The sequence below is a fragment of the Chroicocephalus ridibundus genome, chromosome 7 (assembly GCF_963924245.1).
Source record: "Chroicocephalus ridibundus chromosome 7, bChrRid1.1, whole genome shotgun sequence".
NCBI classification, from domain to species: Eukaryota; Metazoa; Chordata; class Aves; order Charadriiformes; family Laridae; genus Chroicocephalus; species Chroicocephalus ridibundus.
This window is the reverse complement of record NC_086290.1, coordinates 46,531,666-46,554,180: the sequence shown is the minus strand read 5'-3', so window position 1 is coordinate 46,554,180 and position 22,515 is coordinate 46,531,666. Positions and strand designations below refer to the sequence as shown.

Sequence of the window (22,515 nt, the reverse complement as noted above, 5' to 3'; positions counted from 1 at the left end):
TTACGGTGGCTGGAGCATCAAGCCCTGCCTGCCTGCAACTCTCAGGACACCATGGAGGTGAAGGTAACCCATCTTAAGGACTGCACAACCACAAGGTGTGTAAATCCCACCGCACCTGAGCTCATTGTTGCATCCCCTCTCCTGCTGGGTCCCACCTCAGAGCAGGCTTTTGCCTGGGCTGTTTCTCAGCTCGGCACACGGCTCAGCAACTCGGCGTGCTTTGTGCTGAGCTGGGTGCCCGTTGCTATAATTTTACCTGTTTGTATCCCTTAATCTGTATTTGTTCCCTTGGAAGTGCAGGGAGATACATTAGGGCAGAGGCACTGGGTAAATACCGCCTGCTCCTCTCCCTGCCGATTAACCCGGGTAAACAGAGCCGACTGCCAGCAAACACGTGGCTGCTGGCGAGGGGGGGCAGGACACCCACAGCCGCTTCCCCCCTGGGTTTGCAGGGAAATAAAAGCCATGGCCATCAGGCTCATTGCAAGAGCAGAACGGTGGCACGGAGCTGAAGCTCCTGTAGCCGGTGGCAAGTGAAGGGGTGGCACGGAGCTGAAGCTCCTGTAGCCAGTGGCGAGTGGCCAGTGGCCGTGTGCGGTGGCCTGGCTGACGGTGCACCATGGGCGGGATCAGCCACCACCACTATAAATAGGGCTGGCGGCGAGCCGCCCAGCCAAACCGAAAGCTGAACCTCAGAGCGTGGAGGCGACGGCGTGGTCCAGGGTGGGGCCAGCGGCGCTGAGGAGGAGGTGTGGTGTGGGTGTCCTGTGCTGGGGAGCCCAGATACATGCACTCGAGGCCAATGCAGCACCTGTAGGGCTCCAGCACAGCCAGGACGTGGACCACAACGCTGGGGCAGGCCAATAAGGGCTCCCCAGCAGGCACTAGGTGATGGCAGGAGCTCAGGTGGGGCTGCCAGGACCCTTCCAGGAGCCCCCTGTTGGGCCATGCCCCGTCTCCGACTCTGACTCCGACTCCGAGGATGCAGCCGTGGGCAGCGCAGGACCTGGTGCCGGGGTGCAGAACCCCTCCCAGGTCATCCACAGTGGCCACTTCATGGTGTCGTCCCCGCACAGCGACTCACTGCCCCGCCGGCGCCACCACCGCACCGAGCCCAAACCATCTGATCCCCGGAGCATCGACCCGACCCTCACCCGTCTCTTCGAGTGCATGAGCCTGGAGTACAGGTGAGTCCCAGACCCCTTTCGCTGGCATGTGTCTCACGGACCCCCCCAGCTCTTTGAAGGCATGAGGCTATCTGAGCCCTACTGACCCTCTGTGAACCTGCTGCTAATTGCAGCATTCTCATCTTCTTGTCCGTTGGGCTGTGATGTGCAATCTGCTCAAAACCCGCCATCCTGGGTTTCAGAGAGAATGAGCTGGTGCTGGGTTGTTGGCCATGGAGCCAGATGAGAAGTTCCTCCTCTCTTCACGTGTAGCTTAACCCTCCTTCACCTTCCCATGGGATCTGGAGTCACTGCACCCAGCTGTGGAACCCTCATGTCCAGGTCCTGCATACTCCGTAGAGCAGCAATAACCCTGTGGGCAGCCAACGCTCAGTCTTTGGCAATCCAGCCCACAGCAGAAGTCCTGCCTTCCTGTCCTTGACTCTGGCCACATGTCCCAAGGTTATCCCAGGACATGCAGCAGCAGTCTGGGCTGGATGGCTTCAATGGGCTTTGTCCAGGGCCTCCTGAAAGCTTCCCCACTTCTCTCCTGCAAAATCAGGTGGGTGACTGCGTTGCTCCCCCAACCACACATATCACCCAAGTCCAGGATGCTAGGGACCTGCTCATCCCACAGGTGACAACAGGAGGGCCTGTGTCATGTCTCTCAGTGCCTTGGTCCACACTCTTGGAGGCAGCTTGCCTCTTTTGCTGAGGCCCCAAGGCTTTGAGTTCTCTCAAGCATAGTATTAGGATGAGTTGCTCTTCTGCCATCAGTGCAAAACTGTTTGCATAGCTTTCCCAAAATGTCCAGGTGAAAACCTGGAATGATGATGTCCTACTAACGCTTCATGAAAACAAAACCTTAGCAAAACAGCCTTGAAGAGTTGTGCACTACCTTGTTCCACGCAGGGTCTCATTCAGTTGCTGACTTCTCAGGTATGCTTGGAAATCTTTGAGTGATCAACACGATGGACTATGTGGTTGCTGCCAGAGCAGCCCTGGTGACGCCAGGCACTGGGATAGCACACCAAGGGTACTGGTTGCCACATAGCTGTGTACGTTTGGCCCATCGCCACATCCTAGATTGCATGGTTTGCTCACAGCTCTCCTTCAATGTGCTGGTGAAGCTGGCATTCTGCAGAAGCACGGTGAGCTTCAGCATGGGGTAACCCAGCTGAGAGTCACTCTTCCTGGTCAGGCAAGTCACTTCTAAGTGCCACACACAGAGGACATTGACTCTCTTTTGCTCTCCCGGACCCATAGTTGCCTTACTCTGAGCCTTGCAGCTTGGGGCTGGCGGAGCAGACACTGCTCCACCCCAGGGTGCTGAAGATCTTGACTCTTGAGATGCACCACAGCCTCCATGTGCCCCTGAGCTCTGGTGCTCCCCAGAGGAGGGAAAAGGAGCAGGGTGCAAGTGCTTTGGCAGGTGGAGTGGCCCACAGGAGCTGCATGCCACCCAGAACTGGCCATTGCACTGCAGACAGGGCTCCATCACTTCAGTTCTCTCTACCCCTTGGACTCTTTCAGGGCCTTGTTTCCCTCCTGCACTGAGCATGACAATGCACACACCAGCCCCAAGCGCAGCACTACAGCAAACCCTAACTGCAGTTGGACAGTATCGCTCAGTGAGGAGGATCCACATCAGCTACAAAGCAATAGTGCCACCAGTGATGGCCACCCCGGAGTCTAGAGATGTCTTCTGGCTGCCTTGGTGTAAGACTAATGTCCGTGGGAGCAGTTCTTGGTCTGCCATGGAGCCAGGGTATCTTGCAGACCATGGGACCCAACCAGGGGAACGCTGACATTGGATGTTCTCCATACTTCATGCTTGGTTCTTCTCTCTTGGAGTTCCTTCCATCCTTAGATGCTCTCACCCTCCACCTCTCAGCTGTCATGCTCTGCAGCTTGACAGCACCCTAAAAAAAGGATGACAAGCACTGATCAGAGATCAGGTTCAGGGGAACCTGATGCTAGTGCACTGCTGGATATGCCTCTCCACAGGTGGGATTGGACTCTAGCTCTAGAGCTGGCCACTCCGCTGGCTAGCTGCTGTTCAGGCACTTCTTTTCTCCCTTTGGAAACCCATGGTAGCTTTGCTAATACATTTTTGACAGACCTGTAAGCAGTAGTTGGAGGAAGGTATCAGAGGCGCGAAATGGAGTTTAAAGATACTTGGCACGCCTCTACTTTCAGTTTTATCCGATTTGGTACTTCTCTGCATCATCTGCCATTTCATGGCTTCCCTCACAGCCACGTTCCTCAGAAGAGGTGTTGGTGCAGCACAGCTTCAGTTGGAGTGGACAGACAAATGTCCTCCAGTCTTCAGGAGTGCATCCACAGTTATGTTGTGGACTAGCTCCTTAACAAACTAGAAAACACAGAAAGGTATCGGTTGGCAGGCACCTCTGGAATTCATAGTCCAAGCCCTGTGCAGGGCAGGGCTAACTCCAAAGCCAGAGGAGTTTGGCTGCTCAGGGCCATCATGTGATGGATGGAGACTGAGGATGGTGAGCACCACCACCTGTCCACCCTGTCCCTGGACTGAACCACCTTCACAGGGAAGAGGGTCCATGGCTCTAATTAAAGTTGCCCTTGTTCCAGCTTGTGTCTGTTGCCTCTTGTCCATTCTTGGTGCATGTCTGAGAAGTGTCTGGCTCCATCTCCTCTGTAGCCTCCTTTGGGTAGTTGAAGGCAGTAAGTGGATCCTCTCTCCACCTTTTCTTCTTCAGGCTGAACAAACCCATCACTCACCCTCCTCTTCTGTCATGTACATTAGTCCCCAACCATGATAACAACCTCCTCCAGGATCCCTCCAGTTTGTGAACCTCCCTCATTTATCGGGGGGACCAATCTGGACACGATACCCAGACTCGGCCTTAGCAGTGCTGAGCAGAGGGGAACTACCGCTTCTCCTGACCTGCTGGCTGTGACTGTTGCAGCCGCCCATCCCTTGCTGTCTGGGCTCACACCATTTCAAAGGCAGTACACTGAACTTTCTCTAAATGGTACAGTTTTTCAATGGCTGTAGCTGAACAGTCATTTGGGTAGCTGTAGTTCCTCCCCTCTCCAGAATTCCTCTGCGGCACTTCATGGGTGTTTATGGCAGTCCTGCCTCAGCTTGAGCAATTGCCCCAAGGATCTGACATACTATCCCTCCATGGACTGGACTGTGCATCACCCCCTCACTGGGAAAGAAACACTCTCCCCACATGAAGGTTTGCTTCTAGCAGTATCCTGTTTCTCCAGAGCCCTCAAAGGGAGGCAACTCCCCCTGATGAGGTCTTGCTCCTGGTGCTGGTGGCTGAGATGAAGCAGTTCCCAGGCCCTTTGTACCCATTTTCCACCACCCAGGACAATTCCAGCCGCTCTCCTGCCAAAGACTTAATGATTCTCTTCAACTCCTTCTCCTGCAATGTGCTGCATTTCTTGAATCCCTTCCTTAGAGTGCTGCTTCTCCCACGGGTGGACCACCCTGCAGCACACTTGGCCCCCCCACATTCCCTCAAAAAGCTGAGGATGTGGAGCTGTGCTCCTTCAGGAGCTGTTCACACTTTGCCCTTAGCACCACCTCCCCAGCCGAGCAAGGTCTTTCTCCCCCCCACCACAGCGTGACTCCCCAGGGTCCTGCCTCGCAGAGCTGGTCTCCTGGGCTTGCACACCTTCCCGTGACCCATTGCAAGGAATCGTTGGGTGGCCGACCTGGGGAACTGCCCTCCTGAAGGGAGAAAAACTGGGTGCAGATGGGAACTGCAAACTGCAGCCACTCGTGGTCTTATCCTGCACACATCTATCTTGTGCTTCAGAAGAAGCCCTCTGCAGCTGTTCCCAGAGTGTGACGTAAACTAACCTCCTCTTCTCCCCTGCAAATGCTGAGAGGTGAGATTTAGCAGGCAGGGACATCAGACTGGTGAGCAACGTGGAGCATTAACTCTGCCCCTCTTGTGAGTTAAACCAAGGCAGGCTTCCATTACACCCTTGCATGCCGATTCCCTACTAATTCATCCTCCTGGCAAGCTGATAGCAGGCTCTGAGGCTTTCCTCGAAGTGGAATTGCTGCTATAGCTTTACTGTACTCTCTGATTGATTCTCCAATTCACAGTGCCTTAACCACTCCCATGCAGGGGCAGAAAGCCCCCAGGCAGAGGGGCTGATCCCCTCAGTGTGCTGAGGAGCTGGGCTGGTGTGCAAGCCTGTTCCCACGCTGATGTGCAGCGGAGTCGTACCTGCAGGGATCACCAAAACAAATGGGTTGTGGAGATGTACCTAGTTTGGGTCACAGCTACCCAACTTCCCAGACAAATATTTGCCAGAGGATTGAAACGACTTCCCTTCTCACCTGGGACACTTGATGCTCGCTTTGCGTGGAGGTAAATGGCTGCCTGAGAGGCAGAGCTATAAGGGTTTAGGCCCTTCTATCTGCAAGTAAATACACAGAACTGCTCCCTATCTAATCCCCAGTACAGTCTATTAACACCTTTGTTACAACTGAGTTACCCTGGCTGCCCCCGCGCTCGCTGCAGTGCCTGCCAGGGCAGAGCTCGCTCCCTCCCGCGCCCCGGCAGCCTTTTCATCAGCACACGGCGGTAAAGAAAAAAGCTTTCAAGATTCGAAGTCGGATTTGAACGCAGTCATTTTTCGCTTGGGGGCACTTTTCAGGAAAATTGTGGTGTGATTTTAAACTTTCCTTCTCAGACTCTCGATTTTAAAACCTAAAAAAAATCAAGAAAAAAAGCATGGCTTTGGTAGCCAAATCTGTGAGAAATCAAAGGTGAGCTTTTAGGACTTCCAGGAAAGGCTACCCTCTTTCAGCAAGCCCCAGCCCAAGCTGTGTCCGGCAGCGCAGGGAGCAAGGTGGGCTCTGACATCCCATGGGGATGGGACGGCTTGGGAAGGCAGAGCAGGCTTGGACCTGCCAGAGGACTCTCCACGCGGCTGTTCCCCTCCTGCTGCCACCTGTTTTCGTGCATCCCTGCATCTCACCAGATCATTCCTCCCCCCCTCCTCTTGCTGTTGATGGAGAGCAAAATAGTAATTTTTTTCCATGAAAGCAGGGGCCGCAAGACCTTAAATTAAGTGAATTAAGCACAAACGAGGTGCTACTGGACCAAATAGTCGGTGCTGACCCATGCCGGGTTTGGTCCCAGGCTGAGTCCTGGTCTCATCTCACCCCATCCCACAAAGACTCCTTAGCCGGTGGAATGTGTGCCCATTCCTCTGGCAGCGTGGGGCAGTGGGACCCCCAGCCTGTTTGGGGCATACCAAACCTTTCTCATGGCTCCGCGCGAGGTTTGCATTCATCTCCCTGGGGAGATAATTTCAGGGAAGGGTAGGGCCCTTTTCAAGGCAAACCAGGGAGCAAAGATCAGCCTGATAAGCCCCAAACCCGAAAGGGTCGTTAATGGTAAAAAAAAGGCAGTTAGTGGCAAAGGCTGATGGCATCTCCTCCCTGCCTCCAGGTCCCACGGCAGCTCCTTGGCCATGGCCCTGGCTGAGATGCCCGTCTGTGGCCACAGGCCTGCAGCCCATGGGCTCGCACTGCTCCTTTAAGCCAGCTGTCGGGGCGGGTGGCACCGGTGAGGAGCGTGGCTGCGTAGCCTTGACCAGCAGGATCTGGCCACGCGCCTGGGAAACCCGTCCCTTCCATTGGCTCCTCTGCTTGGCACCACCGCAGTGTTTGCCTTGTGCCGCTGGGGAAAGTTCAAAATCCTGGTGATAGCGGAGTGGCCAGCGCGCAGCCGAGTCCTTAACTCTCTGCAGGCTGGAGCTGCGGGGACACCGGTCCTTCCCCAGCCCCCGGGGCCATGGGTCAGGGCTCCGTCTCCGTGGGGAGTCTGTCCCCGTCCACCCCTGCAGGCGGGAGCGCTCACTCCCAGACACATCCCTGTGTCAGGCTCTGGAGCCTGATGGGTCCCCTTGTGCCCCACAGTGAGATGAGACAGCAGCAGTCTCCTCTCCCCGGCACGCTCTCTCCCTCTGCAGAGCCGTGCAGGACACAGGGCTCTCGCTGCCCGCGCTGCTGCGTCTTCGGCTGCCTGCCTCTAACTGCAAGGCCAGCACGCCGCCTGCAGCAAGCCACCTGCCTGCTGGGCTGCGAGGAGCTCTGAGCCAAGCTGGCACAGCCACTGAGGGAGGGAGCCCCGCTTGCCATGCTGTGCCGTGCCGCAGGAGGCAGTTTTCCAGTCAGGTTAATGTAGAATCATCCAGAGTCTTTGTTCAAGGGTGTTCGAAGGTTTCACGAGCTTGAACGAACACGTATGTGGCTTCTTAAAGTGTTAGCTGGGGACTGCTCTCATCCCCAGAACCTCCCTGGGGATGCGGCACAGGGTGCACCTGAGGAAATGCGGGCAGCAGGGGGATACAGCAGCCCTACACCCAGCCCAGCCTCTACCCTTCCTCCTCCCTGCGTGTACCAAAGACCTAAAGCAGCCCCGAGATCTTTTAGGGACACTCTTGGCTGGGGAGTGACATGAGCTTCCCGGGGTGGGATGCCATGCAGCCTCCAGCCTGCTCACAAAGGGTCTCCCATGCAGCCAGCGTTGCCTCAAGGCCGTGCCCTGGTGGGCGGGAGAGCTGGGGCAGCCACTGGGCTCTCAGGAACAGGTGAAAAGGACCCCAAAGTAAGGCAACGGGACACCAGCCTCTCTCGCAGGACCCTCAGGGCCTCTCCGGTGGGTGCGCGCAAGGGGCTCATGTCCCTCGGCTGGAAGGAAACAAGACAATTAGTGAAATGAGGCTGCCTGCACTGCAGGCCCATTAGGGACATCACTGCCACCAAGAGCTGCAGAACAAACACATCTGCCCCCAGGAGCCATGGGAAATGGGAAGGAGGGAGCCCATCTTGGGCTGGAGCTGGGGCGAGGGAGCAACTTTGCAGGGATGGGGGTGGAGAAGAGTCCAGGGCAGCACTGGGCTGAGGGCAGAGCCGGTCCTGTTTGTCTTGGGGCACTGGTAAGTGTCCTTTGATGTCCTTAATGTCCTCAATGTCCTCCAGCTTGCTGTCCTGCCTTCCCAGACCCACGCAGATGGCTGCCCCTGCCTGCCCCTGCCCCCAGCTGAAGGTAGCATTTCCAAGCTTGGTCTGGTGTTAAAAGGAGGGACAGAAATAGCTGCCCAAATGCTGCAATGAGGCAAAAGCCGCAGCAATACATGTCCACGTCTCCTGCCCGTCTGGACAGGAGACTTCCCTTCCCCTGAGGCCGGAATGCAGCTGTCCTGGTGGAGGGCAGCAGGGTCCCACCTCAGACCCACGGTTCGAGCCTCAATGAATCAATTCCCCCACGTGCTGTGCTGTAATCCCAGGAGCTCGAGAAGCCTCCTGTGGGTCTGTGAAGCTCGCGGTTCAGGTCTGCGCTGCTCTCAAGGTGAATAGGAGCTCAGGGTGTTACCGTGGGTGCTCCCATAGGTGCCTGGCAAGCAGCCTGCAGCGGAGCCACACAGCTGTGTCTGCTCCAGACTTGCCACCAGACTGGTGGCCCACGGCATCTCTCCAGGCATGGCCCCCGCAGAAGACCCCAAACTGGGAGGGCTCTGGGATGGCGCCCCTCAGCCTCTCCTTTGCTTGGTGTTTTAGTGGGAAGCTGGTGTCTCCAAAGTGGAAGAATTTCAAGGGACTGCGGCTGCCTTGCCGGGATAAAATTCGTCTCAACAACGCTATCTGGAGAGCCTGGTACATCCAGTGTGAGTACAGGGCTAGACCCCGCTAAATATGCCAAGTGCTGAGTGATGCCAGGTGGGATGGAGCTGGAACCGGGGCAGCGATGTATGAGTGCACGGGCACCCTCCCCTGCCCAGGGATGGAGCCATGAGTAAAGCCAGCTGTGTTTTCCCTGTGCAGATGTGGAGCAGAGGAAGAATCCTGTGTGCGGCTTCATCACCCCGCTGGAGGGGTCGGAGGCTGATGAGCACCGAAAACCAGAGGTAGTGTGTGGTCCCTCGCAGACCTCTGGGCCAGGAGCAGGTCTGGGTGGCACAGGTGGGAGCTGGGGACACGCAGGGGGCAGAGCTCGTTGTATTTCATAGATTTTCTGGGAAAGATATTTCTGATGTGGTACAAGGAGACCAGCCTTGGCTGTGGGGTGCTGGGGCTGGGGCGCTCAGCTGTCCTGCCCCTCCCCAGGCTGTTGTGCTGGAGGGCAACTACTGGAAACGCCGCATCGAGGTGGTGATGAGGGAGTACCACAAGTGGAGAATCTACTACAAGAAGCGGGTGAGTGGCTCTGACCCTGTTGCTCCCCGTCCCATGGCAGTGCCAGTGGTGGGACGGGACATCAGCATGCCCAATGTGCAGCCATGGCTGCATGTGTCAGGTTCTTGCCAGCGCAGGAGGGTGCCCCCATGGTGCCTGCATGGGGAGCTCAGTGGGGACCCCATCCCCAGCTGCCCGTGGTGCTGCGGTGTGCTCCAGCAGCCTGACCTGGGATGACTGCCCTGCCCGGTGCACGATCTGGGGCTGGGTTTGGCAGTACACCTACAGCGTACACATTGGGGTGGGTCAAGCAGATCCACGGCTCACCCACAGCGCTCTGGCTGGGCTGGGATTTGTTGGCATGCTGTTGGCATCCACCTCTCACTCTGGCAGCACGTGCTGCCAGGCAGGCCGAGTGGCTCCGCGTCACTCCGGGTGCCCGCTCTCACGCAAGCTGGCACCACAGCCTTGGCTGCTAGCCATGCGGGGTGGAGCGTGGTCCAGCCTCCTCCCCAGCCGCTCACTCGGGACTGATAAAGGCTGAGGGTGCCACGGGCGGGCAGGGTGCTGGCAGCCTCTCACCACCACACACCGCCAATCCCATCACTGCAGTGGCTGCTCAGCCCAGACCCTGTAGAGTAAAGGCAGATGTGAACTCGTGGTGGCCATACTCACCCCCCGCAGGGACCCCCCTCCTGAGCGCTGCCCCCCTCTGCCCTGCCCCTGGCTCTGCCCTGCGCTGTGCCCACTCTGGCTGGGGAGTGACACAGGCTGTCTTTTCCTTCAGCTCCGAAAGTCCACCCGAGAGGGAGAGCTCTCCAGCCCAAAGCGGGTGAGTCCGCTGGGGAAAGGTGGGGAGGGGGGAAAAAGGGGGGTGCGATGTGGACCCCTGTGCTGGGCAGCTTGGGAGAAGGGTGGATGAGAGGCCAGGGGCATGATGAGCCCAATGGGATGGGATGCCAAGCACTTAGGATGCCGGATTCACCCTTTGGGAAGCACCAACATGCAATTTGTGAAGCTTGGGAGTGAAAAATGCTGCAGGGAGCATGGGAGCTGCCAGGGAGATCAGGTGGGGAGCGAGGCATTGACCCTACCTATGAGAGGTGCCCACCTGGCTCCTTTGCGCCATCTCATGCAGGATGAGGATGTCTGGAGGCCAACAGAGAAATGGTGCAACCAGCTCTTCTGCAACGTGGTGCCCATGCTGCTTGGGGATGAGGAAGAGGAGCTGGGGGGTAGGCAGCACTTTGACTTGGACACCTTCCTCTCAGACATCTCTGACACCCTCTTCACCATGACACAGACGCCCAGCACCCACCAGGTGCCTCCTGAGGATGGTAGGTGTCCTAGACGCTGCTCTCGCTGGAGATGGAGGAGGAGGTCCAGGCAGGCAGCACACCCCGTAGCACCTCGCTGCCTCGTGGCTTAGCCCCTGAGAGCTGCTGCCTGTGTCCTTTGGGCAGACAAGATCCCCTTGGCATCCCTCCTGCTGGGGCAGGAGGAGGGGATGCTCCTGCCCTGCCCAAGAGGAGCAGGGAGCCACCGGAGGTGTGGATGCCTCTCTCTTTGTTTGGGCAGGGTGGGAGCATCCCCTCCTCCGGTGGCTCCCTACAGACCAGACCAGGCTGTCCCAGGTGGGATGGGCTGAGCTGCCGAGGGAGCGCTAGCTCCGTGAAGGACCTTGCACCAGACCCAGGGCAGGGCTGCCAGCCCTGGGTAAGCAGTAGGCAGGTCCTGCCTTCCATGGCCACTCTGCTGTCCCTGCCTGGCCAGGTCCCTGGAGCTCCTGCAGCACCAGGCAGGTCCTGCGCCAAGGATCAGACTTTCCCTGGGGTTCTTGGGAGCAGGATGAGGTCCCAGAGGTGCTGGTGGGCAGATTTGTGGGGACAGGATGTCCCTGGGTGTCTGCAGGGTGGGTGCCCATCTCCCTGCCCATGCATGGCTGCAGGGTAGGCTGTAGCCATGTGGGGTGACTCTGGGGTGACACGGAGGGGTGGCAGCCAGGCAGGTGTGAGGACAGTGGTTTGGGAAGCCCTGAGGGAGGACCTTGGGGGTGTAGTGGCTGGGTCCCGGTGTTGCAGCTCTGCCCTCTTCCAGCGTATGTTGGGAATGCTGATATGATACAGCCGGACTTGGCACCCCTGCAGCCCAGCCTGGATGATATGGAGATCTCAGGTAAGAGCCAGCCCAGATACAGTACCACATCCCACACAGCCCAGCGTGCTCTGCACCCCACGGCAGCCAAAAATGGGGGGGTCAGAGGGTTGGCCAGGGAGCAGCAGGAGCTGCTGGGGCAGCCAGAAAGCACTGGACATCCAGCGGCATGGAAAAAGCAGCGTACACAGGCCAGGGTGCTGTGGCACGTGGTGGTGCGGGGGCTTGGCGTGCCTGCCTGCACCCAGGGCAGAGCCACAGCAGGTCAGGAAGGGCCCGGACAGGAGCTGTGGGAGGGGATTTCTACAAACAGAGGGTCTTTCCAGGAGTACCAAACCAACTCATTTTGGCTACAGACAGAGAAAGGACAATTGCCTGCACAAGAAAGCGGAAACCTCTAGAGAACAAGTTCCATACTGCTGTGTCCCCCTCCTCATCCCGCTCCCCAGCCAGCCCCAGGCTGAGCATCCCAGGAGGCTGGCTCGGAGCTGGGATCCCATGCTGGACTGTGCCACATCCTCTGGGCCATTATCCCCGACAGGCTGGCCCAGAGACAAACTGGTGTCCAGCTGGCACAAGGGGGACACACCGTGAAGCAAACAATGGCAGCCTCCTCCCACGGAGCTGCCACCAGTGCTACCATGCAGGCTCTGAGCCATTAGTGTCTGTGAGCACCGTGGAGTCAGCTGGGACGTACTCTGCTCCCAGCCGTGCCATACTCTGCTCCCAGCCGTGCCGTGCAGTGTCCTCGTACACCAGGGCAAGGCACCACTGGTGCACCCTGCGCTGGGGACCAGCTCTGCCCCCCCGAACGTGCCAGAGCTGGTGGCCTGAGCACATCTTGCAGCATGGGAACCAGTGTGGGCTGGTGGCTGAAGCCCACCCAGATAGCTGGTGGCCTGGGGCAGCACCAGCATCTCTAGATCTTTCTGCGCATCTGTGAGCACCCTGCAAGCTCCCCGGCTGGTCTCCGCTTCCTTCGGTGGGAGGAAATGAGGGTGCTTGCACCATACGGCTGCAGGGTGATGCAAGACCAGCTGCTGGTGAAGAGCAGGGTGGGGCACTCTGATATGGGATGCCCCAGGGATGGATGGGGTCAGAAGGCTCTTGCTCACCCTCCTCAGCTCATTCCCTCCAGAGGCCCCATCAGGGTAAGCAGTGCTGGGAAGCAGGTCCGTTCCCACTGCTGGCCCTTTGCCTCCTGTACCCAAGTGCCCCGTGTGGGCATCAGCCACTGAGAGGTGAGACAACTCCAAATGGGTCAAACTGACACTTAACAGGTGTCCCTTCCCCCAGGAGGTCCTGCATGGTGCTGGAAAGCTGCACCGACCTCCTTCAAGCAGCACCTTGCCACGACGGTGTCACAGCAGCAGCCCCAGCACCTCTCTTTGTGGGCCCAGCTGCCATTTGTGCCACTGGTATGGCACAGCCTCGTGCTCAGGGGGCGATGGCAAGGGGCACAGTGGTGCCCATCTGAACCAGTATATTTCTATGAGCAGCCAAGCTGTTTGGGTTTTTTTTTCCTGGGGAAAAGGCCTACCTTTTGCTCCAGGGTGCTGTCTGGGAATGGGATGGGTTTTACTGCAAACCACTACACGGCAGGAAAGCATCCCTTCCTGTCTGCCCATGCCCAGCAGCTCCGCATGGGGGGACTGCTGGGGCTGGGGAGGGTCCCAAGCCCAGCTAGGATCAGGGATGGCATTCCTGGTTGTCTGCCCAGGCGTGGGCTGCTGAGCCTTGGAGGAGCTTTGTGTGTGGCAGGGCAGGGGAGCACCCTGCGTGGTTGCTTGGAGACTTGTGGGTGGGAGTTTTGTCCTGGACGGGGCATTTCCTGTGACACTGCATGGAGCAGCTCACCCCGATGACGAGAGGTTACAGTCCTGCAAGAGCTGAGCGCTGTGTGTGAGCAATGTGCACGCTGGCGGGACGGTGGTCTGTGGGGCGGAGGTGTAGGAGCAGAGGGGCGCGCGCGCACTGTGCGATGGGCAGCGCTGGGGCTGTGTGCCCACTGGACCATGGGAGGAGTGAGGCAAGGAGATGGGGGGGTGAATGCTGGGTGCCAGAGCTGCAGGTGCCAGCCAATACGATTATGTCCCCAAGGCCACTTTTCTAGCAGGGCATGCAGTGGCTTTTCGTGGCTTGGGAGCAGGGGTCCCCCCGGCAGCCTCGTGCAGAGAACCGTGGTGCAAGCACGTAGGGTAGGCACCGAGACAGCCCGTGCAGGGCTCCCACAGGGTCACAGGGCTGTCACTGTGTCTGGTGTCTGTGGCAGAGCTCGGCGCCTGTCAGTCAGCGCATGCAAACCAATCCCCAAATGAGGAAGCACCTCTTGTCCGCGGCGGGTGCTGGAGCGTGCTGTGGGGCGCATGGAGAAGCCCTGATGGCAGAGGCGAGGGAGCAGCCCAGCCCCATGCCCTGCTGGCACCGGGCTCCAGGTAGGACCTGCGCCAGGCATGGGGGAGCTGGGGGCTGGGCTGGCCTTCCTGTGGGGTGGCATCACCCTGCAGCACTGCAGGGCTCTCCAAGAGCCCGGGGGCGACCCTGGAGGGTCCTTGGTTTTGCACCGGGCTCTGTAACCCTGACCCCTTTGCAGAGCAGCCCCAGGTTTGAATGCGATGCTAAAGACATGGTGTGCCAACCACATGGGCTCTTCTCCCTTGAGCAGCAGCATGTCCTGGCCATGCTGCGTGGCCTGGGAGCAGGTCAGGGTGATGTGATGGTGGAGAGGCATGCGGGCAAGAGCTGTGCGGTGGGGAAGGGGCAGGAGAAAGGAAGGACAGGGTGACCAGGGGCTGCCCACTGCCATGCTGGGCAGCATCCACCATCCATTCCTGCAGCACAGTGAGAGGCACAAGAGGAATTGAATCTGCAGAGCTGGGCACCAGAAATGCCTATAAATATCCACAGAACTTCAGTGGGCCTGACAGCCCGACGTGGGCACAGCAGAGGGCTGGGGGCAGCGTGGGGCTGGGTGCTGCGCCCTGGGGAGGCTGAGACCCTGCCTGGCAGCACCACGGCCCACATGGAGTACCAGGCCATGGTGGGGCCGGGGTGGCTCTGCCGTGCTGGCAGACATTCACTGTGTCCCTGGCAGGGGGAAGGGGCAGTTTGGGGGCTGAGCGGGGCAGCTCAGTGGTGGCACTGCCTCATCGTCCACCGGTGTTACCCTCGTCTGGCAGCGCATGGCAGTGCTGGAATTGTCACCGTGCTAAGCCCCATGGCATCCCTCTCTGCTGACATGTTTGCTCTCTGGTGTATATTCAGAAGGGTCTCGGGCCCTTGTGGGTTCCAGCCAGGGCACCCTGGGGGCTGGAGCCTAGAGGGGGAGCAGAGTCCTTGCAGCCCTGCTGGTGCCCGTGGCATGGCTGCGCACGCCAGGCAGGCAGGGCCAGCATATGGGCTCGGCTGGGCTCGGCCGGGCTTGGCCAGGCTCTGCCGACAGCAGCAAGGGACCTGGAGGCAGCAATGCTCATACCGGTTGAGGGGCTGGAAGCACAGCTGGGTGCTGCCCGGAGGTGATGCAAGTGTCTGTGTTCCAGGGTGGCTGCCTGCACCCACAGCCTGTGCCAGGGGCTGTCGAGCAGCGGCCTGCAAACCCAGCCAGCGCTCCTGCTCCATCCTGTGCAGAAGCAACCAGCAGCCCCCTCCCCATTCCACAGTCATCCTCTACATGGGAAACCCTCCTGGTAGCGATGCCCGAGCTGAGACGAGGCGTGTAGGGGGGCGATGTGCCTGCGGAGCTCGTTTTACCAGGGAGACGGCTGTCTGCAGTGCCGTGCCAGGCCAGCCCTTTGCACTGCGGTGTCTGGGCCTGCGGAAGGAGCAGGGTTGTGGGAAGGGGAGAGGAAGGGAGAGCGAGTCGTGGCGAGGTCACGGGGCTCGTCTTCGGGAAGGCCATGGGATGTGGTTAGCCACAGGCTGCACGCACAGCAGCACCGGGGCAGGGAGACAAGCATTTGTTACAACCCCAGGGGACTGTCCCTTGTGGCTCGGAGACGCTGTGACACTGGTTCAAGCCCTGGCTGTCGCTGGCTTTGCAGTCCCTGCTCCAGTCCAGGGCTGGTTCAGGAGGAGTGGGACAGCCACGCACCCTCCTGGGAGCAGCCCTGGCGCTGGAGCATGCGGTGCCCAGCTGGGTGTCAGGGATGGGGACAGGGTCCCCACCCTTGGGTGGCACCCCGGGTGGGTTTTCCTGTCCCCATGTGTGTGGCAAGGCTGGTCCCGGGCACGTGGACTGCCTCTTCCCCCCACACTCCAGTGTTTCACAACCCGGGCACCAGATCCATTGGCAGAGCCGGGAGCTGCCCCGGCCCCACAAGTTGAAGGCGGGACTGGCAAGTCTCCGGCAGTGCCAGTGATGGGGTACAGCTCCCCCTGGCATGCCCGGGGCTTGTCACCCCTTTCCAGGAAGGTCCCCTCATGACCGTCACTCTGTCTCCACTTGGCACTGCAGATATTTTCACCAGCCACCGTCCATCACAGACACAAGCAGGCTACCAGGAGCCACCCTGCTTCGTGCCCATGGCTGAGCCCCTGTTCGACGGTGGGGGGTCCCTGATGGGTGCACAGGGGCTGCCTGCCAGCACCGAGGCCCCACTCCCACCCGGCACCCTCCTCCAGGTGAGCGGGACCCCGGCCCATGGCGCGCGGCTGCCGGTGCCCCAGCCACCCCCACTGACCCTCCCATGTCTCCCGCAGCCCAGCAGTGCCTCCCAGCTCGGCCTCCACGGTGCCTTCCTGGCCCCCGAGCTCCCCCCAGCCCCTCTGCCCCCTGAGTCCCCCTCCATGGCCCCTGGCAGCCTCAGTCCCCAGCTCCGACACAAGCCCCTGCTGCAGTATGGCCTCCCCAGCAAGTGCCTCAGCCTGGAGCCACCGGGACACCCCTACGTCCCCCGTGTCCCGTCCCCTAGGGTGCCGCTGCTGGGTCCGGACCCCCCATTCTCTCCTGCCTCAGCCCCCTGCTCCAAGTTCCCCTACGCTGGCTCGCCCAGCCCCTCGCTCCTCTCCCACCCTGCCTCCCCCCTCTCGACGCCCTACTTGGCTCCCCACACCCCGGGGCTGGGCTATGCTGCTGGCATGGTGCCCCCAGGGTACCCCGGCCCGGCCGCCCCCCAGCTCCTGCCCCCCGCCCTGCTGGGCGACCCCAGGTTTGCCCCCCCCAAGGGGCTGCCCCAGGGCGGGGGCGGGCAGCCGAAGGCGAAGCCCAGTGGGACCAAGACGAAGAGGCTGCTGGGACCCCCCGCACAGCCCCGGCTGGCTGTGCCCAATCCCTGCCTGAGCCAGCTGCTGACCACAGGTAAGGGCGACAGGGAGCACCGGGGGGCACAGGAGCAAGCTGGTGGCAGGGGGGTGCTATGGGAGGGGATCAGACCAGGGCGCCCACTTTCTCCCTCAGATTGGAACGCTGGGGATGCTGGGCAGAACCAAACCAATGGGTGAAGCTGTTCCCAGCGGGAGCCCCCCTGGCTCCAGCAGCACCTAGAGGGGGTGCCCCAGGCAGCCCCAGGGCTTGGCCACAGGCACCACTGCAAGGTCCCTCTGTCCCCAGCCTGGTCACCACGGCTCTCCATGGATGGGCTGAGGTGTCACCAGTACCCTGCCTGACTTGCTGCCTGTGGCTGCGATGGGACAGGGTCCCACAGAAGTTGTCGTGTCCAGCCCCATGCTGGGCTGTGGAGGGGCTGGGAGTCCCTGCCTGCACCACGGCTCCCAAGGATGGCCCCACTGAGGAGGGCAAAGGCACCTCTCCCCAGGGGCTGCGTCACCCTTCACCCGGGCAGAGGAGCAGGGACGGGCCTGCAGCAACGCCATTGCTGGGACTGGCTGTCCCCCGGCGCAGGAAAGGTCACCCGAGCTCTGACACCCTCACGCAGCAGCACCCTTCTGCTCCCTGCCCTCTTGCAGCCAAGCAGGAGCCATCCCTCGATGCCCCAATGGGCGCAGGACTCATGCCCGCATCGCCAGTCGCCCCGGTAAGCACTCGCCTACCCCCCAGGTCGGGAATTGTCCCCCCCCAGCCCCCGGCTCAGGAAGGTCCCTCTCCTGCTTGCTGGAGTAGAGACAGGGCAGGTGGGGAGATGGGTCTCTGTGGGGTCACCCATTGCAATATGGGGCTGGACAGGCACAGGGTGAAGGAGGGGGGGGATGTGGCCAGGGTGCCAGGAGTCACCTGCATGTTTTCTCCCATAAAGAAACAGGGCAGACGTGGGAAATATCTGGTTTGCAGGGCCCCTTTCCTGGCAATGCTGCCCAGGGGCGATGGGGCTCAGGCTGCCCCTGCAGATGGTGGGATGCCCCATGGGGACAGGCTTGCACGTTCCCCTCCCCGGTCCCCTTCAGTATTCAGCTGTCAGTGCCCACCCACCGACCAACCAAAGGGGAAGGTCCAATCCCCAGGCATGTGTAGGGCACTGGGCCACCGACCTCCCACTTCTCTCTGCCTTCTCGCAGCAGCAGAGCACTGTCACCGACGTTCCTGCCGCCTTCCTCTCCAGAATGGCCCAGCTGAGTCCAGGGCTGGCTCCTGGCTCCAGCTCTTCGCAGGCAGTGCCAGTGCTGGTGCCAGTGCCGCTGGCAAGCACCCAGCCAGGTCCACTGCTGGTGCCCAAGGTGGAGAGGCTGTCCCCCACGTCAGCTTGCGGTGAGTCTCAGGCACCCCAAGGAGCTCCACAGGACACCGCGTTTCCTGCAGGCAGCTTGGACCACACCTTGTGGGAATGTTTCATTTCGGCTTCAATCCCAGCTATTTACATTTACCCAGCTGAGCACGGGTGATTCTTTCTGCGGGGGAGGGCACAGCCCCGTCACCTGCCATCCTTCTCCAGGGGCAAAAGCAGAAACAGAAAAAGACGCAAAGGAGCAAAATGTCAGACTGTGGTTTTGAAAACCCGGAGCTTGGTTTTCAAGCAGGAAGCACCCTGCTTTCACCCGCAGAAACCAGAGTGGTGGCTGTAAACCAGGCTCTGGTGTCATTCCCACTTTCAGTCTGCTTGGGACTCTCTCCTGGCGATTTCCACCTTAAGAAATGCCGGGAATTAAAAACGTCACATCCTAAATGTTCCCATTTTCAAGCAGTTGTAAAATGAGTGGGATTTGGGATAAGACACAGTGATAAGATGTGGTCGGACGCTGGACCAGAGCATCGCCATCAGCTGAGTGGGGTGGCTGCCCGCGGCGGGGGTATCGCTGCAGGCTGCTCCTCTCTGCTTGTCCCAGCGCAGCATCCTGCTGGCAGCCTGTCATGAGGGGCTGCTGCTGCTGCCCCTCTCCCCAGAGCATCACCTTTCCTTTTCCAGGCAGCGACTGGTCCAAGCCCAGCCAGGCTTCCCTGGGACCCACTGTGGGGCTGAGCGCTGGCATCTCCCTGCATCACCCCATGTCCCATCGGGGCAGGCCTGAGTCCAGCAAGGTACAGCCAGAGCAAGCGCCGCCTTTGCTACGGGGGCACCATCTCCATATGCACCCCTCTTTCCCGCTGCCCCAAAAACTGTCCCCCCTACCCTTGCTGTGAGCTTTGGGACAGCCCATCCCCGATGGGGCATGTGGCCCAGGGCTCTCCCCACCGCCAGGAGGTGCCTGACAGCGCTTGCCCACAGATGGAGAGCCGCCGCATCACGCACATATCCGCCGAGCAGAAGAGACGCTTCAACATCAAGCTGGGCTTCGACACGCTGCACAGCCTGGTGAGCACACTGAGTGCCCAGCCCAGCATCAAGGTGAGCACCAGTGGGTGGACCAGCCCTGGGTACGTGGGGATGTGGTATATCACCCAGGGACGCTGCGTCCCTGGTCTGCCCCCATGCAGGGGGCTCCTGCCCTGCACCCTAGCCCGTGGGGCAGGAGGCTGCGAGCCCACACCAGGCCCGTGGAGACCTGTGTGGTGCAGCCGTGCCAGGGTGGGACACCACACCTCGCACTGCCAGCCCCGCTATGTGAAGCGCCAGGTGCCTCGCCCCAGACCATGCCTGCCCTGGGGGCTCCCTTTGCCATTTCACCTCGGTGACCCCACAGGTCAGCAAGGCCACCACCTTGCAGAAGACAGCCGAGTACATCTGCAAGCTGCAGCAAGAGCGAGCAGCCCTGCAGGACGAGGCACAGCGGCTGCGGGAGCAGATCGAGGAGCTCAACGGCTCCATCAAGTAAGAGGGATGTGGCCAGGGGAGGCGGGAAGGAGCCACTGCCTGCAGCGGGGTGGCCAGGCAGGGCAAACAGCAGCACTGGGGAGGCAGCAGTACTCAGCAGGTCTCCTGAGCACCTCCCAGGACCTGGATTTGGCTCTGTCCCCCCTCAAACCCTGTTTTGGGAGTTGGGGGGGGGGGGCACTGCTTGAGAGGCAGTGCTGCGTGGGACCAGAGTGTGGGCCCATGCCCCACAGCTGCCCTGGGAGAGGCACGCTGCCCGCCCAGCCCTGCTGAGAGCTGGGGTCCTGACAGACCCTCTCCCCATGGGCTGGCCCCCGCGGCTTCCAGCCTCCTGAACACAGACCCACAGCGCTGCTTGTGCCCCACAGCCTGTGCCAGGAGCAGCTGCCAGCCACGGGAGTGCCCATCACACGCCAGCGCTTCGACCAGATGCGCAGCATGTTTGATGAGTATGTCCGCTCCTCCACGCTGCAGAACTGGAAATTCTGGATCGTATCCTTTGGGGCCAGCACCTGCTGCTTGCTCTGACCCCTCCACCAAACAGTGGGTCCACTGGGTCCTCTGGTTAACCTGCTCCTCTCCAGTCTGTGAAGTCCCTCCAGCTCGAGAGGCTCTGGGAACTGCGGGGAGATGTTTCCCACCAAAGGGCACATGGTGGGAACATGCCAAGATGCTGTGGTTAGTCCGCTACAAGGATGCAAACGAAGTAGGAGTAAACGGTCAGTCCTCAGGCAGAAGTCACCAGTGGAGCTGAGGTCACGCAGGGAAGAGGTCCTGCAGACATGGGTACTGGCTCAGAGGGGCAGCAGTCATTGACTAAGGATTAGACACAAAGCCAGGGACAAGATGCCTTGGCCTTGGTGGCCATGTGGTACACTCTGGAAACCCAGGTGTGCCCATGCCTGGGACACAAGTCTGGGCTCCATGCAGTGGAAAGGATGGAGAGGACCAAGGGACAGGGAATGGGTGGTCAAATGGCTGGACCTTCTTATCCATAAGTAGGGATTAGACACACTGGAACCATTTAGCCTGAAGAGACAGAGACTGTGAGGTCTACAAAATCCCAAGGGGCAGATGGACGGGCAGGCCTTGCTGCCCACAGTCCAATCCAGTGCAGGCAGCCTGGGCGAGGCAGAGGTGGCTCCTGATGCAGAGTTTGGGAGCACTGTAGAGCTCTTTCCACAGGACACTGGGGATACTAAGGCCAACATGGGCTCCAGGACATGCTCATGATGGAGGCATCTGCTGTCGATTACTACACACACAAAATCACCAGTCCCCAGCGGTGGTCCCTGCAGGCTGGGAGCACCAGGGGAGCACACTTCAGAGGACACTGTGCCAGCTGGCTCCTTGATCTGCACTGGAAGACTTTGTGCCTAAACAACCATTTCTGACAGCCCCAGTCATGACGGGGCTTACGCAGCTCTCCCACTGCCTGCCCCAGGTGACACTCAGGTCCCCAGCAGCACAGGCTGGTGCCCAGCATGGTGCTGCTCTGGGGAAGGCACCCAGCAGGTCTGCTCCATGGCCGGGCAGGCAGGCTTGTCCTGCTGCCTGTAGGAGGGTGCTGCCCACACCTGGCAGGTGGGAGACCATGGTCTTGGCAAGACTGGTCCTTAACTCCTCTGCTCCCATCAGTTCAGTATCATCATCCGTCCTCTCTTTGAATCATTCAACGGCATGGTCTCCACGGCCAGCATGGAGAGCCTCACCCAGACATCTCTCGCCTGGCTGGACCAGCACTGTTCCCTCCCAGTGCTTCGGCCAAGTAGGTGGCCCTGCTCCTGTCTGTGGCACCCTGAAGAGGCCGGGCTGGCCCACTGGCACAGACTGACAGAAAAGCAGAGGGGAAAAGGACGGGGGCATGCCGTGGGGTAGGGGGGCTGCTGCTGCGCCATGCTTCTGCTGCATGGGAGGGGAAGAACCTGTGGGATGTTCTGGGGCTGCGTGCTCAGTACTTTTCTGCTCTCCTTTCACACCCACCACACTCCACTTGAGCTGGCTGCTGCTGCCCTAACCCGAGAGCCCAGGTCCCGGATGGGCAGGGCTCAGCCCTCCCCAAAGCCCCGCAGGGTGGGTTTTCCTTCGCCCTTGCTGCTGGGGGCTGTGGCAGGGAGCTGTCGTGCAGTTCCAGGGGCTGGAGGGCTGGGTTAACCCGGGCCGCTTCCAACCCCCAAGGGGCCAGCTGACATGTCCCACGTTTCCCCACAGCCGTCCTGAGCTCCCTCCGGCAGCTGAGCATTTCCACCTCCATCCTGAGCGACCCAGACTGCATCCCGGAGCAGGCAACGCGGGCAGTGGCGGGAATGGGTCATGGTGGTAGTTCCTCCTAGCTTTCCCAGCCTTGCCAAGTCCCTCGGTGCTGCCAGACACGTGCCCACCACTGCCAGCGAAGACCCCCCCCCAGTGGGGCCACAGGGCCAGCACAGCTGGGCTGCTGGAGCATGGGGTGCCTGGCCAGTGGCAGCCTGAGGCCATGGGGTTCCTCTCCCTCGGGCAGCGGCTCGGGGGTCCCTGCCTGCGCATGGTCTGCACCCCAGGGCCTGCCAAGCCCCAGAGCAGCTGGCGCAGCATGGGGCCCTGTCCGTCCTGGGCACTAGGAGTTGCTGGGTGGCGGGGCCTGGCTCTGTGGCCTGATAAAGGACTTGCTCTGCCCACAGGCTCTGGTGTGGTTCTTCTGCCCTGGGTTTGCTCCGGGGCCAGACTGGGTGAGCAGGAGCAGGGTGAAGGCAGGGATGGGTGACGGCAGGGATGGCCAGGGTGAGGAGGCAGGCAGGGGCAGGGCGAGGAGATGGGCAGGGTGAGGGCAGGAGTGGGCAGAGGCTGTGCAGGGTGGGCAGGGGCAGGGTGAGGGGCTGGGCAG

The 22,515-nt window shown here is 60.5% G+C and overlaps 1 protein-coding gene across 7 annotated transcripts; it reads left to right on the top strand.

Annotated features, from left to right (window-relative positions):
* The first annotated feature begins 614 nt into the window (after window positions 1-614).
* MLXIPL (MLX interacting protein like) lies at window positions 615-22,301 on the top strand. 7 transcript variants are annotated; one of them, XM_063342356.1, is made up of 17 exons: window positions 615-1,187; window positions 8,743-8,849; window positions 9,007-9,089; window positions 9,289-9,378; window positions 10,145-10,189; window positions 10,496-10,694; window positions 11,455-11,532; window positions 15,965-16,131; window positions 16,659-16,807; window positions 16,907-17,483; window positions 17,965-18,151; window positions 18,807-18,919; window positions 19,107-19,226; window positions 19,522-19,649; window positions 20,021-20,144; window positions 21,291-21,420; window positions 21,864-22,301. In XM_063342356.1, exons 1-17 carry the CDS (start codon window positions 892-894, stop codon window positions 21,983-21,985), a joined length of 2,715 nt encoding a protein of 904 aa, XP_063198426.1. In that variant the 5' UTR covers window positions 615-891; the 3' UTR covers window positions 21,986-22,301. The 7 variants fall into 7 exon arrangements, with proteins under 7 accessions (XP_063198426.1, XP_063198424.1, XP_063198429.1 ...); XM_063342354.1 differs by having other exon boundaries at window positions 17,962-18,151; XM_063342358.1 differs by having other exon boundaries at window positions 620-1,187; window positions 16,210-16,807; window positions 17,416-17,483.
* The last annotated feature ends 214 nt before the right edge of the window (window positions 22,302-22,515 follow it).

What these genes read in the sequence shown, in the direction of transcription:
- MLXIPL (XM_063342352.1), top strand. Translation starts at nt 892, where the DNA reads ATGGCAGGAGCTCAGGTGGGGCTGCCAGGACCCTTCCAGGAGCCCCCT. An exon ending in AGCTCTCCAGCCCAAAGCGG is followed by an intron (nt 10,190 to 10,495) that starts GTGAGTCCGCTG and finishes CATCTCATGCAG; the next exon opens with GATGAGGATGTCTGGAGGCC. An exon ending in GGATGATATGGAGATCTCAG is followed by an intron (nt 11,533 to 15,964) that starts GTAAGAGCCAGC and finishes TTGGCACTGCAG; the next exon opens with ATATTTTCACCAGCCACCGT.